Source organism: Oncorhynchus gorbuscha, linkage group LG16 (genome assembly GCF_021184085.1).
Source record: "Oncorhynchus gorbuscha isolate QuinsamMale2020 ecotype Even-year linkage group LG16, OgorEven_v1.0, whole genome shotgun sequence".
In the NCBI taxonomy this organism is placed as follows: Eukaryota; Metazoa; Chordata; class Actinopteri; order Salmoniformes; family Salmonidae; genus Oncorhynchus; species Oncorhynchus gorbuscha.
In genome coordinates this window covers 11,544,484-11,562,742 of record NC_060188.1, presented here as the reverse complement: position 1 = coordinate 11,562,742, position 18,259 = coordinate 11,544,484, and the positions used below count along the sequence as shown (strand labels likewise).

The following is an 18,259-nucleotide window of genomic DNA, read 5'->3' as shown; positions in this document are numbered from 1 at the left end:
AAATGACTTTTGCAACAACAGCTGACTAAAGTTCCACTTAGATATAGGCAGCTGTCTGGGACAAATAACTTTTACTAAAGTATCGGTGGTCTAAAAGATTTGCACTCGCTCATTGTCCTCGGTTGGCAACGGCGGTTCGAGAGCTAAATGTGGAAAAATAGTATGGCTGTGGGTGATGCGTTCGGCATCCGGGGAGAGATCGAAAATGCGGATGTCTTCGCTAAGAGAAATGGTCGGATCGAGAGAGCTACGCGTTGAGTGGAAGGAGAAAGCAAGTGAGATGGAGGCGGGGGGAAGTTCCCATCTCTGCGGGGACTGGAGCGCCTGTGCCCTGGACCGGCGGCGCAGTGCTGGCTAACATTCAACCCAACCCTTGTTCCACAACGAGCTCGACTCACGCTGAGACAGGTAAGGCTCACAGCCACCTCCGTCAATTCGACTGCTCAAAAGCTATATAAACAAAATTATTTCCATAAACAATTTACGCTCAATATGGTTTATTTTCTCCCTTTAGTAATTTTAAAAGAACACATCTTGAATGCCTTGTGTTAGCAAAACACTGACTGCTGTAGGGTAGACCATTCCGAGGTCGCCATACCCGAATCTCCTCTCCTATACCACGGGTAAGAAATGCGAACTATAGGGTCTAAATAATATGGTGTAAATTGATAACATTTGCAGTGATTATGGACCACCGTCAATTTGGAATTTAATTCACCAATGTATCTTATTTTCTGCTAAGAATTGACTATTTCCGCGCCGAGACCTCCATGCGGTTGTTGACAGAACCAGCCGCCTCTCTGGTTAGCCATCATGGATCTCAGTTTAATATCTCACCGTGTGGGCTCGCCCTCTATCTCGCTTGACAACCATCATTGCCAACCTGCGAAAACCAGTCTTTGGTACTGTTATAGTTGCCTATGATCCTGGTGCGGGGCAGGTTAGTTGCACACCTAGGCTTACTTTAAACCCAATTTCTTGCTAAGCATGTAGTGCGCCATATGAGCTTGTCACGGTCGGTATCCTAACTGACTCGCGCTTTGCCTGTAGCATGGCGGCTCTGGAACCATCCTCGCGCCAGTGAACCATTTGCAATCTCGGATGTACAAATATTTCATTATGTGTGGTGTCAATTTGATACAATGTGACCGCGGATTGAAACCTTGTGAATGATGATAGATTGTAGTTATGTATCCTCATTTCGATTCTGAAGATTAGCGAAGATTGTTACCATTTATTCCCCTTTTTCTTCATTCGTGTGCCTCAGTCTTCATGACCCATCCTCGCCACACGGCTACAAAACCTGGTTTACCCCGTGTTCAACAACAGCTGAAAGAAAATTCAGGGTGGATAGAACCGTTTCACGGTGAGTTTGTTCATTTAAATCGTTGTTTTTCAAGAAACACAACAGTGAATTTGTCTGCCTGAGATGAATGATTTTCTAAACATGATTCTCTTTCATGGAGACGAGGTCAGTGTTCGGGTCGCAGTCGTTTGGAACTGGATTTTTTCCTATGGGTTTATGCAAAACTAGTAACGTTAGGCCGATACGTAATCTTTTGGACGACCAATTACAAATGCATGTATCTAGTTAATGGTACCTGCAATATTGATGTAAATGTATATACAAAATAAAAACGTAAATCATTTTCCATGTTGAATCCCCTGAAGTTAGCCAAGCTTTAGCAAGCTAGCATAAAAGTTGACTGGTCTGCTGGTGGTTTTCATATTTTAAATTTACAGTAGCTAACTACTACACATTTTTAAACCTTCAAATGTATAGTTTGTCATTTGATTCTTTTCACAGGTGGCCACCGTGTTGGCTAATATATTGCTGTAAATTAATGTAAATCTGATGGTTGCTAACATAATATAGCTAGCGAGCTAGCTAACCATTGCATTGAACCAGCGTAGTGCGGTTGCAGCTAGCTAGCGCGGTCGTTGGCTCGGTTGGAGTTTGTGGACCCCCCAAACCATCTTCACATACCAGGATATTACTTTTAAATTTCCCGTAAACTGCACTGATTTATTGGGACACTAGCTAACTATGTCCAACCACTGTTTTAAACGCATCATTAGACCAGCGATAATTGTATCCCCTTTCGTGCGTACTATATCACCAAGAACGGGTAAACAACAGGCGGGGTGCTGACTGCAGAGTCGACATCACATATCCGAAATCGGTTACGCCTCGCGCAAGAATGTCCTGCTTTTTCGGTTTGATTATGGTTGTCCGCTTCGATACTAAAACGATTAAAGCATGGAAACGGGTCTCTGAGGACTATGCCCAACAATTGAATTTATTATAAAGCGTAATATGTATCCCTCTTTGGCCCCTCACAAGAGTCGGCCGATAGAGATTTAAGGCGGAGGCAGGTTTCAATTCCAGCTCAATGTTGGTAGTGTGGCTTTGTCGAGTGGTTCATTTGGTAGTAATGTTCCCTGGCCACCATTCCCCTTCGTTGAAGACCGAAAGCAGATCTCCCGTCCATAGTCAGCTGGTTGCTTACAGCTGCCTCTAAACGTTCGCTTCCTCCTTCTGTGGAACCTCCCCACCACCACTCCGGGAAAATCCTCCATTACTGACCGAGAGAAGACATGGTCGACAGAAAGCAAAATAAGTTGCTACTTTAATGTAGAATAAGCAAGCCTATTTTCCAAATCGACATAAAGAACATTACCAGTCGTAGCCTTCTGGGGAGTTATTTGAGATGTGAACCCGTCACAAGCTATAGCCTGTCTCACCGTGTAGCGTAAACGTTTAGGGGCGGTGTAATAAACATTAATAACCATCTTGTCGAGGTCGATTTTAATTTCCAGGATTTTAAGAGGCTGGAATTTCTTACCTAATAGCTTGTTTGGAATGATTAAAAGCAGTCGAATAATCGCTGTCCAATAAATCTTGTTTTCAGTATCACATTTTACACACTTATTTTAATATGCAAGTCGATATACTAGTAGAATGATATACTAGTAGAATGATATACATTTTTAACCTCTAGCCTATGCCATTTCAAATGTGTTTAATCTCCAAGCGTTATTTTCTCCCACATATTTCCTAATATCACAAGGCATAACATTGGCCAAAGTAGTTTTCTGTTACTTTCTCACATTTGCATGCATTAGGTGTATGCTTTGGTAACTTGGCTATTATGTATACTGTGTAGATATTTTTTTTGCTGCCACAGTAGTGAGAGTAAATTGTATATTTTTCACAGCCATTAAAATAAAGGTATCGTGTTTTATTAGGATCTGTTTTGTTTATGTGCAGGTTAAAGAAAGTACAGATGAATGGAGAAATGGACGCGTCCACTAAAGACCAAGGTGAGATCATAGTCAATCAACGTGAGATCATAGTAGTCCATCAAGGTGAGATATAGTCACAACATGGAGCTTCTTCCTTCCATCCCCTTCAGATTATTGTGCAAAATTGAGATATTCATGATTTGTTTTCACTTCAGCCAGGATAATGGTTGCAGGACAGGCAAGCTGATGTGTGTGTCCTTGTGTGGCTATAGTGTGGACGCAGGACGACCTTCTGAATCTGCTAGAGGCCATGAAAGTCAATCTTCCCAGAAGGACCTGGCCAAGTACAAGACGTCGGAGTCCCATCTGGACTGGGAGAAGGTGGCCTTCAACTCATTCACAGGAGAGATGTGCAAACAGAAGTGGAACGAGGTCTCCAAAGTGGTACGCCGTGTCTCTTTCATGTTATACTGTGGACTGGGGTATTTATATTTGAGAATAAAAGTGGATTTCCAACTCTTGTCAGTTCAATATATACATACTGCATCTTGCCTCTGCAGTGTGTTTTATGTTGTTGTTCTGTGTCTTTGGTTCAGATCCGTAAATTTCGCACATTAACAGAGCTGATTTTCGATGCCCAAGACTTCATCAAGAACCCGTATAAGGGCAAGAAGCTGAAGGTGAGCTGCATATCCTCTTTTTATGATAGACACGATCAGTTGATACTTTCACAGGTGACACATTATTTTCTTAGCAAATTCAGTCATCTGATGACTGATTTGACTGTCTTTTTGTGTGTAATTTTACTCATATTTGGTATTGTTCTTTCGAATGTTCTTCTGTTTTATTTTTCACTGAACAGAAGCATCCAGATTTCCCTAAAAAGCCCCTGACACCATATTTCCGCTTCTTCATTGAGAAGAGGGCCAAGTATGCCAAGCTGCACCCTGAGATGAGCAACCTAGACCTCACCAAGATCCTCTCCATGAAGTACAGAGGGCTGCCTGACAAAAAGAAGGTCATAAGCAGGGAGAGAGTGGGAAGGAAAGGAAGAGATGCAATTAAAGGGAGGGATATAGTGACGTTTGGGATGGGGGGTAAATATGTTCTCCCTGGTAGATACAATTTATTTGAACTGAGTAATTTGCTGACGTTGCTCATGGTCGACGGACTCTGTTTTTTTTTTTTGACAACAGAAAAAATATCTAGAAGACTTCCAGAAAGACAAAGAAACGTTTGGGCACAGCATGTCAAAGTTCAGGTAAGGTTCAAATTTAGGTTATCTGCATCTGGAGTAAATCTATATTTGAAGGGGGGATTTCTCCATTGTGTTGAATGTGTTTTCATTTGCTTGATGAGTATTTTTATTTAACCTTTATTTAACTAGGCAAGTCAGTCAAGAACCAATTCTTATTTACAACGACGGCCTACCAAAAGGCAAAAAGCCTCCTGCTGGGATTAAAAATAAAATATAAATATAGGACAAAACACACATTACGAAAAGAGACAAAACAACACGACATAAAGAGAGACCTAAGACCACAACATAGCAAGGCAGAAACACATGACAACACAGCATGTTAGCAACACAACATAATAACAACATGGTACAAACATTATTGGGCACAGACAACAGCACGAAGGGCATGAAGGTAGAGACAATAATACATCACACAAAGCAGCCACAACTGGCAGTAAGCGTGTCCATGAATGAGTCTTTGAATGAAGAGATTGAGAATAAACTGTCCAGTTTAAGTGTTTGTCGCTAGTTGCAGCGAACTGAGAAGAGAAGCAACCCAAGGATGTGTGTGCTTTGGGGACCTTTAACAGAATGTGACTGGCAGAATGGGTGTTGTATGTGGAGGATGTGGGCTGCAGTAGGTATCTCATATAGGGGGGAGTGAGGCTTAAGAGGGTTTAATAAATAAGCATCAACCAGTGGGTCTTGCAATGGGTATACAGAGATGACCAGTTTACAGAGGAGTATAGAGTGCAGTGATGTGTTCTACTGATCACCCCAATCCACAAAAGTAGAGACAAATTTCACCCCAATTACTGCCGTGGAATATGCGTCAACAGAAACCTTGGGAAAATCCTAATTGACAAACAAACCAAAACAAAGGCAAAAGTCTTCTCATGCTTTGTTGATTTCAAAAAAGCCTTCGACTCAATTTGGCATGAGGGTCTGCTATACAAATAGATGGAAAGTGGTGTTCGGGGAAGATAGCCTAGTGGTTAGAGTGCCGGGCCAGTAACCGAAAGGTTGCTAGATCGAATCCCAGAGCTGACAAGGTAAAAATCTGTTGTTCTTCCCCTGAACAAGGCAGTTAACCCACTGTTCCTAGGCCGTCATTGTAAATAAGAATTTGTTCACAACTTACTTGCCTAGTAAGTAGCATTGGTGGCAAATCTGATGGCCGAATGATAAAAAACATATATCCGCTCAAGAGCACCCTTACCTGCTGATCTATAAATTATGTCTCTGTAATCTAGATGGTCATCTGAATCAGGGTTATCATTGAATCACAGCCTACTTCACCAAACGGGGGATTTAACCGGTCTGGGAACGGGGTTCCGCTAGTTCCGCTAACACTCGCCAACAGCCAGTGAAATTGCAGGGCACCAAATTCAAACAGAAATCTCATAAATCAACATGTTCAAATATTAGGCACCATTTTAAAGATAAAATTCTTGTTAATCCAGCCACAGTGTCTGATTTCAAAAAGGCTTTACAGCGAAAACTCCACAAACGATTGTTAGGTCACCACCAAGTCACAGAAAAACACAGCCATTTTTCCAGCCAAAGAGAGGAGTCACAAAAAGCAGAAATACAGATAACATTAATCACTAACCTTTGATGGTCTTCATCAGATGACACTCATAGGACTTCATGTTACACAATACATGTATGTTTTGTTTGATAAAGTGCATATTTGTATCCAAAAATCCAATTTTACATTGGAGTGTTATGTTCAGTAGCTCCAAAACATGCAGTGATTTTGCAGAGAGCCACATCAATTCACAGAAATACTCATCATAAACATTGATAATGGATACAACTATTATACTTGGAAATTTAGATAAACTTCTCCTTAATGTAACCACTGTGTCAGATTTTTAAAAAATTAACAGAAAAAGCATACCATGCAATAATCTGAGTACGGCGCTCAGAGCCCAAACCAGCCAAAGAAATAGCCGCCATGTTGTGTAGTCAACATTAGTCAAAAATAGCATTATAAATATTCATTTACCTTTGATCTTCATCAGAATGCACTCCCAGGAATACCAGTTACACAATAAATGTTTGATTTGTTCAATAAACTCAATAATTTATGTCCATATACCTCCTTTTGTTAGGGCGTTTGGTAATCAAATCCAAACGCGCGTGTAAGTCCAGCAGAAAGGTCGGACGAAAAGTCCAAAACTGTTATATTACTGGTCGTAGAAACATATCAAAGTATATAAACAGTCTTTAGGATGTTTTTAACATAAAGGCCCAACTGGAGAATTCCTTTTGTCTGTAGAAAAGCAATGGAACGTGAGGTAACTTTCACATGACCTCGCTTCACGGGCTCATGGCTGCTGGCAGACTCTTGACTCATTCCCCTCTCATTCAGCCCCCCTTCACAGTAGAAGCCTGAAACAACGTTCTGAAGACTGTTGACATCTAGTGGAAGCCTTAGGAAGTGCAAGATGACCAACGTTCCACTATCTTCAATAGGGGCTGAGTTGAAAAACTACAAACCTCAGATTTCCCGCTTCCTGGTTGGATTTTTTCTCAGGTTTTCGCCTGCCATACGAGTTCTGTTATACTCACAGACATCATTCAAACAGTTGTAGAAACTTCAGAGTGTTTTCTATACAATACTACTAATAATATGCATATATTATCATTAGCATCTGGGACTGAGTAGCAGGCAGTTTACTCTGGGCATGCTTTTCATCCAAAAGTGAAAATGGTGCCCCCCATACCAATGAAGTTAACAAGCTCATTCACGAAAGAAGCACTGTTTTTAAACTTGCATATTTAGTTAATATTGCCTGCTAACATGAATTTCTTTTAACTAGGGAAATTGTGTCACTTCTCTTGCGTTCTGTGCAAGCAGAGTCAGGGTATATGCAACAGTTTGGGCCACCTGGCTTGTTGCGAACTGTGTGAAGACCATTTCTTCCTAACAAAGACCGTAATTAATTTGCCAGAATTGTACATAATTATGACATAACATTGAAGGTTGTGCAATGTAACAGCAATATTTAGACTTAGGGATGCCATCCGTTATATAAAATACGGAACTGTTCTGTATTTCACTGAAAAAAATAGTAGTCAAAGGTATATGAAATACAAATGGAATAGAGGGATATAGTCCTGTAATTCCTATAATAACTACAACCTAAAACTTCTTGCCTGGGAACATTGAAGAAGACATGTCAGTAACAACCACATCATCAACATTAAGGGACATGGGCAGCTGTGAGGAGGAGGGTTTATTCTCCATGTCCAGAGCTTCTTGGGGTTAGACCCATAGAGAGAGAACTGCTCCTTAGTTACTTTAACTTTGGCCTTCCGAATAGCCTGAGTGCACTTATTTCTCATTTGTCTGAACGAGAGCCTGTCAGCCTGAGTATGCGTGTGCCGAGCCTTTCGCCTAATGCAATTCTTGAGGTGGATTAACTGCAAGATCACGGTTGGACCAGGGGCTAAACCTGTTTTTAAAAGTTTTTTAGCAAGCGTCTATGACACATCAGGACAGGTCGTTTCACTGACCAGCCATTACACAGGCTTTAAAACATTGTTCATTAAGGTCATTACAGAAAACACCAGCCTTATACCTATCAGGATAATTTGTGAGGATAACATTGAGGAGAGTAACCTTTTCTAGGTGTTTGGAGTCATACCTTGCGGGATTGGTAATAATCTGAGAAAGATTTAGGGAGTCCCATTGCTTTAGGACATGGTCAGGTGGTTTAAGCATGTCTTGGCAGTTAGGGTACAGGCCGGTGCTGATGGGAGGACGATAGCACCCAGAAACAGTCAACAAAAAGCTATTTGAAAGTTTTAATGCTTAAAACCAGCAAATCAAATTGTTCTGAGACAGACTTGGTGGAGACAACCGAGCACTGAAGGTGATCCTTGGTAAAGATTGCCATTCCCCCACCTTTGGAAGATCTGTCTTTCTGAAAAAGGTTATAAGCAGAAAGGTTAACATCAGTATTCAAAACACTCTTCCTTAACCACGTCTCAGTAATGACCAACACATCTGGAGCTGTGAACCCACACTTTCAATTGATAAATTTTAGGTAATAAGCTTCTAGTGTTAACGTGCTGAAAACCCAGGCTTTTACGAGAGCAGAATCAGTGAAGCAGAGCACAAGTCAGAATTGGGGCTAGCAACCGTAGATGGGCTCGGGTGTACATGCAGATTTCCAGATGTCATCAACAGTAATACAATCAAGGCACGGCATATTACAGGGAGAGCTCTGCAGTGCGGATTTATGACATCTGTGCATCAGATGGCAACAAGATCATATTGTACAGCAATTTCATCAGGTAACATGAATGCAAAGCCGGTGAGAGGTGGTTAGAATAGGATGGAAGGTCAAAAGTCAGTGTAACCAATAGTCAGAGTCCCGAGAACAAACAGTCTGTCCCACGGTTTGGTAAAGAAAGTTTGTAGTCAACAAAGCATGCAGGAGTCATGAGGCAAATAGAAAAATGCACAAGAAAAAAAAATAAGCCATTGTAAGTTCAGAGTCACTCTCCTCAACCGTGCGTGTGTGCTGGAGGCGAGCGAAATCTCAGGAGAGAGGGGAGTGTGGTGGGGGTACCTGTACCAGACAGGGGGAGACATGCCAGGGCGGACGGTGAATAGATCGCCAGGTGGAATTTAACCCGCATTGCAGCAGGCAACGGGGGGGGGGGGGGGGCACTTGTTGGCCTCGACACCCTTTACTTTACACCTCAGTGCTAATTAAAGTTGTATTTGGTCTGTCCTTGCAAGCCTGGCAGCCTTAACTCAGCATTCAGTCCCCATAAAGTAAAATATCATTGTTTTCTTTTTTTTCCCTTCTTTGCTTTCAAAATAGCATCAGACCAAACACTACTCACTTAGTTCCAGGTTGGACAGTATCCTCAGGTCTCTACTGTTTGTTTGCTAGAGCACCCTCCCTATAGCTTGGAAAAAGGAAACCTTGGTAGCAGTAATCTCTCCGGTTAATTTTGTTCAAAATGGGGTTTTAGGTTCGAAGACCATGCTGTGGAGGGTAGTATCCTGCATATGTCCCTGCCGAAAAATAAAAGTTTATCTAACTCCAAGTCTATTCTTTTGTAAAAAAAACATGTTGAAACATGTGAGAGCTCACATGCAGCTGTCTCTCTCTCTCTCACAGTAGTCATTGGGTTTCTGTGTGACTGTAGGGAGGACCATCCCGACCTGGTGGAGAGCATGGCAAAGAAAGGTTCTAATGTGCCAGAGAAACCCAGGACGCCTCAGCAGCTATGGTACAGTCACGAGAAGAAGGCCTTCCTCAAAACACACGCAGACGTGAGTTACGCTTTTCAGGACCGTTTGTTAGCACCTACAAAAACACAATGTTCACACTCAATGCTAACGTGCTAAAGTTGAACTATGTCCATCTGAAGCAACATATATGTTCTAGAATCTATAATATCTGTTACTAGGCGACCACCAAAGACATTAAAGACAGTCTTGGGAAGCAGTGGACACAGCTGTCAGACAAAAAGAGACTCAAGTGGATTGCCAAGTCCCTGGAGATGCACAAAGCATATGAGGTGAGAGCTTCCTCAAATATGAGGCACAAGACTCTGAAGATGGCCAAATTACTGCCTGACTTGGCTATTTCCAAGAGAGTTAATTGATTTTTAACCCGTGACCCTGTTTGTTTTCCACAGGAGGTGATGAAGGGCTTCATTGAGACTCACCCAGAGCTCAACATGAGCAACGAGGACATCGTCAAGTCCACCCTCACCAAGGCTGAGAGACATCTGAAGGACAAATCTGATGGCAGGCCAGACAAACCACCCCCGTGAGTACTAATCCACACCAGCACACTTTTAATCTTACCACTGGGTGATCACATTGTTAACTGGACATGGTGACGAGGGTTGTGACCGTGTTGTGTGTTCTGTGTGTTTTATAGGAATGGTTACTCCATGTTCTGTGCTGAGTTGATGTCCAGTATGAAGGACGTGCCCAGTACAGAGCGCATGGTCATGTGCAGCCAGCAGTGGAAGCTGCTGAAACAGAACGAGAAGGACGGCTACCAGAAACGCTGCGAACAGGTCTGTACTTCACTAGCAGGTGAACTGTTCACTCCAATGTTGAATTTTTGGACATACTGTCGGAAGTCCTAAGTGCTCAAATTTTCACAATTCTCTTTTTCAGAGAAAGAAAGAATACGAAGTCGAGATGAACCGGTTTCTTTGTGTAAGTTTGTTTTTCTACATGTATGTGTGTGTCTGTATACAGTTGAAGTTGGAAGTTTACATACACTGACACAGAACCCAAACCGTCTGCGCGTGTGTGCCATCGTGCATACATTTATTTTGTCCCCCCCACACCAAACGTGATCACGAAACGCAGGTTAAAATATCAAAACAAACTCTGAACCAATTACATTAATTTTAGGACAAGTCGAAAAGCATTAAACATGTATGGCAATTTAGCTAGCTTGCACTTGCTAGCTAATTTGTCCCATTTAGCTAGCTTGCTGTTGCTAGCTAATTTGTCCTGGGATATAAACATTGAGTTGTTATTTTACCAGAAATGCACAAGGTCCTCTACTCTGACAATTAATCCACACATAAAAAGGTCAACTGAATCTTTTCTAGTCATCTCTCCTCCTTCCAGGCTTTTTCATCTTTGAACTTATATGGTGATTGGCATCTAAACTTTCGTAGTATTACAACGACGACCGGCAACACAGTTCGTCTTTCAATCACCCACGTGCGTATAACCAATGAGGAGAAGGCACGTGGGTACCTGCTTCTATAAGCCAGCAGCATACCACCCTGCATCCCACTGCTGGCTTGCTTCTGAAGCTAAGCAGGTTTGGTCCTGGTTGGTCCCTGGATGGGAGACCAGATGCTGCTGGAAGTGGTGTTGGAGGGCCAGTAGGAGGCACTCTTTCCTCTGGTCTATAAAATATTATAATGCCCCTGGGCAGTGATTGGGGACACTGCTCTGTGTAGGGTGCCGTCTTTCGGATGGGATGTTAAACAGGTGTCCTGACTCTGAGGTCATTAAAGATCCCATGGCACTTATCGTAAGAGTAGGTGTGTTAAACCCGGTGTCCTGGCTAAATTCCCAAGCTGTCCCTCATACCATCATGGTCACCTAATCATCCCCAGCTTACAATTGGCTCATTTATCCCTCTCCTCTCCCTGTAACTATTCCCCAGGTCGTTGCTGTAAATGAGAATGTGTTCTCAGTCAACTGACCTGGTAAAATAATAATAAAAAATTAAATGAGGAGATGGGAGACCTTGCAGTGCGATCTGCGTCAGAAATAGAAAGGACTTCTATTTTAGCCCTTGGCAACGCAGACGCTCGTGAGCAGTGTGGGTGCAAAAATTGAATAACATAGATTTCTACATTTATTTTGCAGCGCTCGCGCACACGACACTTGCGGTGTAGTCAGGGTTTTAGGAGTCATTAAAACTTGTTTTTCAACCACTCCACAAATTTCTTTTTAACAAACTATAGTTTTGGCAAGTCGGTTAGGAGATCTACTTTGTGCATGACACAAGTAATTTTTCCAATAATTGTTTACAGACAAATTATTTCACTTATAAATTCACTATCACAATTCCAGTGGTTCAGAAATGTTCATATACTAAGTTGACTGTGCCTTTTGAACAGCATGGAAAATTCCAGAAAATGATGTCATGGCTTTAGAAGCTTCTGATAGGCTTATTGACATCATTTGAGGCAATTGGAGGTGTGGCTGTATGTCAAGGCCTACCTTCAAACTCAGTGCCTCTTTGCTTGACACCATGGGAATATCAAAAGAAATCGGCCAAGACCTCAGAAGAAATGTGTAGACCACCACAAGTCTGGTTCATCCTTGGGAACAATTTCCAAATACCTGAAGGTACCACATTCATCTATACAAACAATAGTATGCGAGTATAAACACCATGGGACCACGCATCAAACCGCTCAGGAAGGAGACGCATTCTGTCTCCTAGAGATGAACGTACTTTGGAGCGAAAGTGCTAATCAATTCCAGAACAACAGCAAAGGACCTTGTGAAGATGCTGGAGGAAACGGTATAAATGTATCTATATCCAGAGTAAAACAAGTCCTATATCGACAACCTGAAAGCCTGCACAGCAAGGAAGAAGCCACTGCTCCAAGTCTGCCATAACAAAGCCAGACTACGGTTTGCAACTGCACATGGGGACAACGATCATACATTTTGGAGAAATGTCCTCTGGTCTGATGAAACAAAAATATAACTTTTTGGCCACAATGACCATCGTTATGTTTGTAAGAAACAGGGGAGGCTTGCAAGCCAAAGAACACCATCCCAACCGTGAAGCACGGGGGTGGCAGCATGGTGTTGTGGGGGTGCTTTGCTGCAGGAGGGACTGGTGCACTTCACAAAATAGATGGAATCATGAGGATGGAAAATTATGTGCATATATTGAAGCAACATCTCGAAGACATCAGTCAGGAAGTGAAAGCTTGGTCGCAAATGGGTCTTCCAAATGGACAATGACCCCAAGCATACTTCCAAAGTCGTGGCAAAATGGCTAAAGGACAACAAAGTCGAGGTATTGGAGTGGCCATCACAAAGCCCTGACCTCAATCCTATAGACAGTTTGTGTGTAGAACTGAAATGTTGTGTGCGAGCAAAGAGGCCTACAAACCTGACTCCGTTACACCAGCTCTGTCAGGAGGCATGGGCCAAAATTCACCCAACTTATTGTGGGAAGCTTATGGAAGACTACCCAAAACGTTTGACCCAAGTTAAATAATTTAAAGGCAATGCTACCAAATACTAATTGAGTGTATGTAAACTTCTGACCCACTGGGAATGTGATGGAAGAAATTAAAGCTGAAATAAATCATTCTCTCTACTATTATTCTGACATTTAAAAATAAAGTGTTGATCCTAACTGACCTAAAACAGGGAATTTTTACTGGGGTTAAATGTCAGGAATTTTGAAAAACTGAGTTTAAATGTATTTGGCTATGGTGTATGTAAACATCCAACTTCAACTGTATCTAGTGAATGAGAGCAGAGGCAGTATGTTATTTACTCAGTGTCTGTCTGCAGAGTATATCAGAGGAGGAGCAGCAGCGTGTGCTGGGGGAGCAGAAGATGATTGGCTTTAAGAAGGGCAGCGGGGGCAGCAAAAAGAAGAGCAGAGCAAAGGTAAGTCCCACAATGCATCAGTATCAAATCACTCACCTCATCAGCTCCACATATTTCACAATAACAATCATAAGGAAGTATGAAATGGAGATGACTAATTTTATCAATCTCAGACAAAATAGATATTGACTGTAGTATGCATTATTTCACTGGTATTGTCACAGCCCTATTTTCTGCTTACAAGCATGGCAAGGATGAACATTTGTTATTTTTTTACAAATTCAATTGGATCAAGGGGTGTGTGCTTCACTTTTCTTGTTGCAATAAAGTTGTATTGAATTGAAAAAAGCTCCCATCGCTTAAATTGCAGCCTAGCCCAGAGAAGCCCAAAAGGCCCATCTCGGCCATGTTCATCTTCTCTGAAGAGAAACGTCCCAAGCTGCAGCAAGAGCGACCAGACCTGTCTGACAGTGAGCTCACCAGGCTGCTGGCACGCATGTGGAACGAGCTCTCAGATAAGAAGAAGGTACACACCCCAGTTTAATACACACTACCATAGTGCAGCTGAGGGAGGGTTCTGAGCAGTAAGATGCAGTATATAAATATCTATGGTATAGAATAAAATGCAGTATGATGCATGACCGCATCAATTATATGGCATCGACTTGTGTCGCTGAAAGGGGATTTCTGGTTTCAGCCTCTACCTGTGATTGTTAACTAAATAACTGACGTCTTCCCCCTGTAGGAGAAGTACAAGCGCCTTGAGACGGTCCTGAAGGCAGAGTCTGTGAAGAAGGGACAAGAGGAGCGCAGCCGGCTGCCAGACACCCCCAAGACGGCACAGGACATCTGGCAGCAGAGCGTCATAGGAGACTACCTGGCCAGGTTCAAGGTGGGTGACACAACTATGGCCTTGGATCAGGACTGCCTTTTAAAGCATGTTAACTGCTTCTCCCCTTGTCCTGACTATCTACCTCATTCCTCCTGTGCTTTACAGAACGACCGGCCAAAAGCCCAGAAAGCCATGGAAGCCACTTGGAACACCATGGAGAAGAAGGAGAAGATCATGTGGATTAAGAAGGCAGCTGAGGACCAGAAACGATACGAGGTAAGTGGAATCCAATGTGTCTGAAAGGCAGAGGCCCCAGACATTTAAGTGTCCATTGAGACTTACTGGCACTCTTTTTGCTGACAGAGGGAGCTGAGTGAGATGCGCTCTCCTGCCACCATCATTGCCTCAGGGAAGAAGATGAAATTTGACGGTGAACCCAAGAAACCCCCTTCGTGAGTGTATTTCTGATGGAGTGCTTCTGTCTGTTTTTGATAACTATATTGATCTATGATTTGTAAACGTACCTTTCAGGAATGGCTACCAGAAGTTCTCTCAGGAGATGTTATCCAATGGAGAGCTGAACCACCTCCCTATGAAGGAGCGCATGGGGGAGATCGGGGGCCGCTGGCAGAGGCAGCCCCAGAAGGAGAAGGACCGCTACAAAAAGATCGCTGAGGAGAAACAGAAGCTGTACAAAGTAGAGCTGGAGCGGTGGCTGGCGGTATGCCATCTTTGATTTGTTGCAGACACTAAGTGCATTGAACATCCTAGCAATTGTGTGCCTGTAATGACCTGACAAATTAAAATGTCCCTGCTTTCAGAGTTTGTCCTCACAAGAAAGAAATGTGTACAAGGAGTACAACTCACAAGTAAGTCGTCCATGCTATTCTATTATGCCTTAGAGTGAGTGTTATCACAAACTCTCCCTGTCGTTGCTGGCAAATTAACATGTAAACAAACTGAGTGTTAATCTTAATCTCCTATTGTCTTCCTCAGAAAAGAAAAACCCCAGTGAAACCAGGAGGCACTGCAGCCAAAGTTAAGGCCAAGATAATCAAGAAGTCGGTAAGTCCCAGCTCTGTTCAGTTTATCATTACCACTCTACTTTTACTTTTACTACTCTGCTCTAAGTCAAACATCATTCATCTCTGACAATCAATCTTCCCCCAGGACACAGAGGATGATGATGACGAGGAGGAAGAGAAGGAGGCTGCCTCATCAGATAACGATTCTTCCAGTGCAGAGGACAGTGAGGAGGAAGATGATGATGATGATGACGATGATGTTAGTTTTCAGGCTTGTGTGAAATTCATCAATGCTGTTGGAAATTATAATGGTACCCTTGACTGACATGACTTGAGGCTAATGTTCTTGTTGTGCGACACCTACTCTTGCAGAATGAGGAAGAAGATGATGACGATGAGGAGGCGGAGGATAAAGAGAACAAGTCGGAGGGGAGTAGCAGCAGTGACTCGAGCTCAGTGGAGACATCGGACTCTGATTCAGACTGAAACTGGTCCATGGTGACCCAAGAGAGACTGAGCAGCGCTGAGCCAAGAGTTCGGGGAGCGCTGCCACTGTGCCGGTCCTGCTCTCCTCACAACCCACCACCAGAGGGAGCCCCTGCCACACCATGTCCATTTCTCACTCGCTTTCTCTCTTCTGTGTTTCTTCATTGGTGTTCTGTACAAGGAGGGTGAAGACCCTAACACCACCACATCATGCCCTTCATCTGTTATTCCTCCAACCCTGCCTTGACCTGCTCCCCTGCCCAGCCCACACAACGCTGGGTTCAGGTGGGGACATTTGGCTTCCTTTCTATATTCTGTGGCTAATAGGTTTCTATTAGCTTTTTTGGGGTGGCTGTTGATTTTGGCCCCATCCTGTTTTGTCAGTGTCTGTCAGATGCTAGAGGCCACGGTTGTGAAGGGGGGAACGGGGAGTTGTGAACAGGCCTCCGAGAGCCAAAGAACCTATTTGACTGTGGGATTATTTTGGGGTGGGGGGTGCAGGGGACCAAATAATTGCACTCTTGAGAATGTTTCCTTTAGTCTTTTGTTCTTCAGCTTCTCTCAACTTTCTTCCTGCTCTCAATGTGTATGTTTTAATTATTAGGTTCTTAACGAGGTGGTATCTTCAGGAAAAATTAAGCCATTATGAATGTCTCTTGTTGTTGCTGGAAATTTAGAGGAGATGTATTCATCCACAGTTTTAGTTAGATTTGGATGCATTTAGAAAAATGGCTTTTGCCTGTCTTTGCCAGGTGTTCAAGTTTAAAGGTGACTGATAGTCTATTTATTTATGCTACATAGAAATGCGTCCAAGCTTTTTTGGGGGACAATTTCAAGGGTCTTTGTGGAGCAAGTCCAAGACAATTCTGTTTGACTCAAGTTGGTTCTCATGTTGATTTTTCAGTTTAGATTTGTTCATCCACTGGCCTGTTGAACAGAATAAATGATGAATGTTTCTTAGTGGTATTAAAGGAATATATCGTTTTATTGATTAAGAGTTTTTGCTTGCCACTCTTACAGAGTAGTTATTTTTGCCCGGACTGCAGACAACAGACTATGTTGTACAATTTAATATTGGTTTTGATTTCTTCCTTGAACCACTGTTTTACACTTCTATTTGATCTAAAGCTGATTTAATGAATTTGTTTTAATAATGTTGAGGGCTGTGGTCAGTTCCATTTGAAATCAGGGATAGATTGAAATGGATCCATTTAGTTCTTTTAAATAAAATTGACCCCAACCCCGATATTCTTTTAGTCGAAGTATCCCAAAAAATCTTTGCACTTCATGTAAGCCTGTCCCATGCTTACTGTGGTCAACTGTTCAGCCCCTTCATGTGTTTGTGTGACAGCGACTGCATTGGTGTGTGCTGTCTGCATCCTGTGTTTGACTGTGGCTTCGATTATCTACTCTTCTCCGTGTGTGTACTTCTCCACTCCCCAAGGATTAAAAAACATTTGCTTGGTGAGAGAATGGGCTAGACTGTGTTCCTAAAAATGTTTCTTACATCAGTCGCATGCTTTTAAATCCTTGAGGGGCAGTGAACGAGTTTGCACTTAGGGGAGAAGGGTACAGAACCCGACTGCAATCTGTGAAGGATGTATGTGCCTGTGTGGTGTAGGAGGTACTTCTCATCCCATTACAACACAAACACCTTGATGAAGATTTTTGTTAATGCCCTTTTCTCAAAATGAATAAAGCTGAGTTATGTGTGGTCCTGTTGGTTACCAGCACAAGGACAGATGTGTTAGACGACCCACTGGACTGGTTATGTCATAAGTTTAGCTTGTTTCCAGGGCAGTACAATGCGTTAACAATGGCCCCAGTTTTAAATAGGTCTGAGTTAGTCCATTTCTAAATCTCATAATTGTTGATTAACACCAGCATGGTGGGCTATATATGATTTGGTGAAGGGAATGTGGGAAATGTTATGGAGGGTGGGATACTGGATTCGGGAAAGGGATTTGTGGGATGGTGTTGCCAATGGGGATACAACATACTGTTTGTATGGTATTTGTAAATATTGCTTTTTTTGTATTGTGTGGAATTCCTTTGATTTGTAGTTTGATTTATTTGGCCAAGTCTTGTCAGTGGCTCCGTCAGAGGTGTGAGTCCATTGCTTGCAGGGGAAACGTTTTTGATTGTGTTTGTCCGTTTTAGTTATCTCTCCCCATGTTGATTTCTTTGTATAAATGACTAAATGAGAACGGCTTTACAGATTTGTACTGCTGATCATTTGACACATTTTTGATGTTTTCTATAGCGGAGGGTGTTATGTCCCTGCTATTTAAGCATTTGGCAAATAAACTTGGTCTTTAATAAAGTATAAA

At 42.5% G+C, this 18,259-nt stretch overlaps 1 protein-coding gene and 1 long non-coding RNA gene across 2 annotated transcripts in view; one reads left to right on the top strand and one right to left on the bottom strand.

Moving 5' to 3' along the window:
• The window catches only part of LOC124000267, a 3,223-nt gene extending 447 nt beyond the window's left edge, over nt 1-2,776 (bottom strand). The window contains exon 1 of the long non-coding RNA XR_006832563.1: nt 1,232-2,776. This is a non-coding gene — a long non-coding RNA (uncharacterized LOC124000267). The remainder of the gene's footprint in view (nt 1-1,231) is intronic.
• LOC124000264 (nucleolar transcription factor 1-like) lies at nt 705-18,259 on the top strand. The gene is given in 23 exon segments (XM_046306515.1): nt 705-940; nt 1,268-1,366; nt 3,272-3,324; nt 3,519-3,572; nt 3,575-3,690; nt 3,843-3,926; nt 4,109-4,264; nt 4,443-4,507; nt 9,662-9,788; nt 9,926-10,036; nt 10,157-10,290; nt 10,405-10,546; nt 10,650-10,691; nt 13,548-13,646; nt 13,957-14,112; nt 14,332-14,478; nt 14,584-14,694; nt 14,782-14,870; nt 14,950-15,139; nt 15,240-15,287; nt 15,415-15,483; nt 15,589-15,702; nt 15,816-18,259. Coding segments are annotated over 23 exon segments (2,340 nt in total). The 5' UTR covers nt 705-920; the 3' UTR covers nt 15,930-18,259.